General features: G+C 43.5%; 1 protein-coding gene across 1 annotated transcript in view; it reads right to left on the reverse strand.

The window, feature by feature from the left end:
• rab3gap2 (RAB3 GTPase activating protein subunit 2 (non-catalytic)) overlaps window positions 1–1,947 on the reverse strand; it is a 45,921-nt gene extending 43,974 nt beyond the window's left edge. The window contains 1 exon segment of the mRNA XM_084309711.1: window positions 1,560–1,947. Within this exon segment, the coding sequence (XP_084165837.1) occupies window positions 1,560–1,668 (109 nt within the window). The 5' untranslated portion in view covers window positions 1,669–1,947.
• Window positions 1,948–6,000: the final 4,053 nt, after the last annotated feature.

Consider the following 6,000-nt stretch of genomic DNA (forward strand, 5'->3'; position numbering starts at 1 on the left):
TCGGGTTTTTCATGCACCCCTAACTAACCACAACAGAGATGGACTGACACCAAAATGACCCTAAACTACAGCTACAGGTGATGACAGAGGAAACACACAGGTTCACATGGGTCCCTCTTGCACAGCACTCAAAAGGGTATTAGGAGATCGTTAGCCGCTCCAATGTACAGTAAATGTCCTAAGCCAATAATACACGAGACACTCTTCTTGGGACCAAGTAAGGTTGTCGATAATCCAATGTACAGTTCCACCCCCCCCCCCCCCCCCCCCACCCAACCACCTCCAATGTAGTTTACCCCCCCCCCTCCACCCCACCTACCCAACCTCCTCCAATGTAGTTTCTTTGTCAAATGTATATACTCTCTTTTTTAGACTATTTTTGTATCACAAACAATACTGTATTTGTAAATCTGGTATGTCATAAATGTATAGATGTAGCAGTATTGTCCATCTGTATGTCATATATGTTACATGATGAATTGAAAATGGGGGACCCATGAACACCTATGGGAGACTGTTCCGAAAATGGCCCCTACAAATGTCCTAACCCAGTTGTACAGTAAATGACCAAGTATGGCTTTGTCAGTATTCCAATGTACAGTATGCCCCCCCCCCCCCACCTCCAATTTACAGCCCCCCCCCCATCACCCACCCACCCAACCCCACCTACCCAACCTCCTCCAATGTACAGTTTCTACGTCAAATGTATATACACTCTTTTTCTGGACACTTTTTGTATCACAAACAGTACTGTATTTGCAAATCTGGTATGTCATAAATGTATAGATGTAGCAGTACTGTCTATCTGTATGTCGTGTGTCATAATTGTTATGATGAATTGAAAATGGGGGACCCTGATGTAAACAAGACAAAAGTCTTTCTCTGGTCTGCATCCCCTTAACAATTGTATGTATTGAACTGTACTGTACCCATTCTGCATCTGTTAATACATTTTGCAATCAATCAATCAAACCCTGATGTAAACAAGACGAAAGTCTTTCTCTGGTCTGCATCCCCTTAACAATTGTGTGTATTGAGCTGTACCCATTCTGCAATCTGTTAATACAATTTTCAATCAATCAATCAATCAAGCCCTGGCACCCTGAGTTCATCATCATGCGATCTCACCAACCTTTACTACCAGCCAACTCTAACCACATGTCACAGCAAGTTAGTAAACAACCCCAGCAACACTGTCCTGCACGTCACTTTCCAATCTTGCAGTAGTTCGCTAGGCCTTACTTGTCTTGATTCTTTCCTCACCAATTAAACTTTGTTTATCACTACTTGAAATGCTGCTGTTCCACACTCATGTACCATCTGACAATGCTATTTGTTTAGTTGTTTTGTATGTATCGTCTTCATTGTGTGTCTCTTGTGACGTTGACGTTTTCTATTTCTATTAATCGGCGAAACACTAGTTGACATGGCAGTTAAAATGTTATCTCCACTTAGCAAGTTCTGTGTTTCGTGTTGTTGGCTAGCTAGCTGTGTTAGAATAGATAGAACATTATGTCAATAATGATGATGGGTTATATCATTAGCTTAGCTAATGCTACCTGCTTGATTCTTCTCCTCCGGTGGGTCGTTTTTCTTGTCCTGGTACAAGAACTCCCTGACTGTTCTGAGTTCCTGGACCCGACAGAACTCTGACAGACAGCAGGACATCTCGACCCCGTCCCGTCCCGATCCAGGTGGGCAGACAGGGACTGAACTCAGTTAGCCTGCTAGCTAGCAGACAGCAGCAGTCCAACGGGCAACAACAACAACAACGTTGGAGTTTTTATGATACGAAGTAGGTTTGCAAGCCCTGCTATTGTGTCAATTCCTATGACAGCAGCCCCCTCGCTAGGTCAGTATTTCTGACTTTCCCCCCAAAATGTCCCTTAGAAAGATATCAACTACTTAGGTGTCTTTATTTTTATTTGTTCCCTAAAATGTGCAGTTCCTTCCCACCCGAGTCGAGATGTTTTGATGATGGTGACACATCGTTCGCGTCATAACATTGAAGTACTTCCGGGCTGCGTGTATATTTTACGCGTTATTTTTTCCTAGCCGCATTTCTCGGAGACGCTCTCTGATTGGCCACTGACTGACGCTCTCTGATTGGCCACTGACATGTTTGCCCAATCGCGTGACGAGCTGTGTCTTTGCCCATTTCCGCGTCGAACAGCCTATATATCTATATATCATATATGTTCTATATATAGATATCTATGGCTCTATCGCCATGCTCTAAGACAAACTCTAACCTTAACCAACTTCGAAAGAGTGCCTAAGCTTAACCGTCGAAAGAACTTGCCGTCACGCTCTAAGACAAACTCTAACCTTAACCAACTTCGAAAGAGTGCCTAAGCTTAACCAGTGTAGAAACAGGCGTCGGCCAATCAGAGAGCGTCTCCGAGAAATGCGGCTAGGGAAAGAAATAACGCATATTTTCCCTAACGCACTTTCACTTCCGCGTTCGGGTTCCGCGATCTGATTGGCCACTGACGTTTCTCTCAGCGCCCATCGCTTCCGGGCTAGATCCTTCCAAATAAAAGCTGATAAAAGTGCATTCCACAAATATTGATTGATTGATTGATTGATTGATTGATTGATTGATTGATTGATTGATTGATTGATTGATTGATTGATTGATTGATTGGAAACTGTATTAACAGATTGCAGAATGGGTACAATACAGTACAGCTCAATACTAACAACTGCGGATGAAGACCAGAGAAATACTTTCGTCTTGTTTACATATCATTATAACACAAGTGCATTATGTAATTTTTACACATCATACTCTTATGATAATAACAACTTGTATATAAGTTGATCATTTTCTATTGTTTGCTTATATATATATATTGTAGTATAGAGGTAAAGCCCGCAATCCTTACGTTTCTGAAATTGTGTTAATGTGGGTTTTCCAGCAGATGGCGGTAGATAACAGGCTGGTTGCCTATTTCAATCACCTAGAATAACTCTGTCCTGGGTCTGAAGAACGCTATCTGTGATTGATTGATTGATTGAAAAGTTTATTAACAGATTGCAGAATGGGTACAGTACAGTACAGCTCAATACATACAATTGTTAAGGGGATGCAGACCAGAGAAAGACTTTCGTCTTGTTTACATCAGGGTCCCCCATTTTCAATTCATCATAACATATATGACATACATGACATACAGATAGACAGTACTGCTACATCTATACATTTATGACATATCAGATTTGCAAATACAGTACTGTTTGTGATACAAAAGTGTCCAGAAAAGGAGTGTATATACATTTGGCGTAGAAACTGTACATTGGAGGAGGTTGGTTGGGTGGGGTGGGGTTGGGTGGGTTGGGTGAGGGCTGTACATTGGAGGTGGGGGGGGGGTTGTGTAGGGGACACACACACATTTTACACTGTACATTGGAATATTGACAAAGCCATACTTGGTCATTTACTGTACAACTAGGTTAGGACATTTGTAGGGGCCAGTTTCGAATTGCAGTCTCACGTAGGTGTTTTTTGAGAGTGTTTTTGAAAGTGGGTAGTGATTCACATTCCTTTACAGCTTTAGGCAGGGCGTTCCACATTGATGTGGCATAATTGCGAAACGTGTTTAGTCCCTTGTTTGAGCCGAATCTGGGTTTTACATGATTTGTGGAGCTCCCTCTGGTGTTGTGATCGTGGTATTCACTGACCTTTGGGAAGTATTTTGACATGTACATGGGTACCTTGGTCGCGTAGTGTATCTTGTAGATTGATTGAAAACTTTATTAACAGATTGCAGAATGGGTACAATACAGTACAGCTCAATACACACAATTGTTAAGGGGATGCAGACCAGAGAAAGACTTTCGTCTGGTTTTCATCAGGGTCCCCCATTTTCAATTCATCAGGACATATATGACACACACGACATACAGATACAGTACTGCTACATCTATACATTTATGACATACCAGATTTGCAAATACAGTACTGTTTGTGATACAAAAAGATATACATTTGATGTAAAAACTGTACATTGGGGGAGGTTGGGTAGGTGGGGTGGGTGGGGGGGGGGGCTGTACATTGGAGGTGGTTCGGTGGGTGGGGTGGGGGGGGGGGGTTGGGCAGGAGGGGTGGGGGTGAACACTGTACAACTGTACAAGCAAAACTGTACATTGGAATATTGACAACCATACTTGGTCATTTACTGTACATTGGAGGGGGTTGGGTTAGGACATTTACATGGGCCAGTTTCGAATTGCAGTCTCCCGTAGGTGTTCTTTGAGAGTGTTTTTGAAAGTGGGTAGTGATTCACATTCCTTTACAGCTTTGGGTAGGGCGGTCCACATTGATGTGGCATAATTGCGAAACGTGTTTAGTCCCTTGTTTGAGCCGAATCTGGGTTTAACATGATTTGTGGAGCTCCCTCTGGTGTTGTGATTGTGGTATTCACTGACCTTTGGGAAGTATTTTGACATGTACATGGGTACCTTGGTCGTGTAGTGTATCTTGTAGACCAGGCCCATTGCAAGTTGCTGTACTCTGTCGTCTACTCTAAGCCATCCTAGGTTGTCAAAGTGGGCAGGGGTGAGGTGGGTTCTAGGAGTAAGGTCAAGCAGTAGTCTGACCAGTTTGTTTTGAGATGTTTGTAATTTTGTTTTTAGCGCCTTTGAGGTGTGACCATTTTGAAGTGTATTGTTATAGAGTCTAGTCCAGCTAGTGAACGCTGCTCTGTAATGTTTACTCCTATCCCCACCCCACTCAATACATCAAGACTCAAGTGAGTGCTGATTACTGCATGAAGGATGGTATAATATCAAGTCATATACAGCTCTATATCAAATTATTATTATGTATCTATTCTTCATAGCTGTGGTTCTAGACATTTTAATGTCAACTATTTAGCATTCATGGGTCGGACCCTTTAGTTGACTGGTCAGCACTGTCGCCTGGTGTCTCGACGACCCGGGTTTGATTCCCGGCTGCCTAATGAATTCGCTACAATGGTAATATAACCAAGTGGATTTGATCCTGGGACCTATGATCCACAGGCGGCTGCACTAACCAGCTGAGCTAAAGGGTCAGACCCTTTTGCGGGTGCTGGTTGACTGCGACTCATCCTTAGTTCACAGCAAGTATGATTAATGATTGACAGCGCATTTAAGGAGGTCAAGGTATTTAGATTGGGATCAATTTGAGGTCAGGTTTGTTAGAGGATGACATGTGTGTCACATGGTCCTGCAAGCTTGAGTTTGCATTTGTGTCAGTAAATCTTACAACCTTACGTAAGGTTACATCCTTATCCTTATAATCGGGGTGTCTGGGTAGTGTAGAGGTCTAAGAACTTGCCTAACACCACAGGGACCCAGGGTTCAAATCCCAGGGTCAGCAGTACTTCCGCCTTGGTCAGATGTCCCTACGAGGCTACAAACACAGTGTTTGCGTATGGGAAGCCGTGGGGTATAAGTCCTGGTCGTTGCAATCATAGATATAACTAGATGGTGCAAGCCGGAGTCTCCAGCGTAGTTTACTGGTGGCAATCTTGTCACAGGCAGCACGCCCGCGTGATTTCGAAACCTAGCCGCATTTCTGGCAAGACGCTCTCTGATTGGCCGACGCCTGTTTCTACACTGGTTAAGCTTAGGCACTCTTTCGAAGTTGGTTAAGGTTAGAGTTTGTCTTAGAGCGTGACAGCAAGTTCTTTCGACGGTTAAGCTTAGGCACTCTTTCGAAGTTGGTTAACGTTAGAGTTTGTCTTAGAGCATGGCGATAGAACGCCAGGTAGTTTGCAGGCTGTTTGACGTGGAAATGGGCAAAGACACAGCTCGTCACGCGATTGGGCAAACGCGTCAGTGGCCAATCAGAGAGCATCAGTCAGTGCCAATCAGAGAGCGTCTGCCAGAAATGCGGCTAGGTTTCGAAATCACGCAGCACGCCCACTCATAACATGAATGTCTATGGTTCATGTACTATTGAAATAACCATAGCTTGCTCAATTCTCAACCGATTTACAAACGGTTTGGTTT

Source organism: Notolepis coatsorum (genome assembly GCF_963971535.1).
Source record: "Notolepis coatsorum genome assembly, chromosome: 3".
NCBI classification, from domain to species: domain Eukaryota; kingdom Metazoa; phylum Chordata; class Actinopteri; order Aulopiformes; family Paralepididae; genus Notolepis; species Notolepis coatsorum.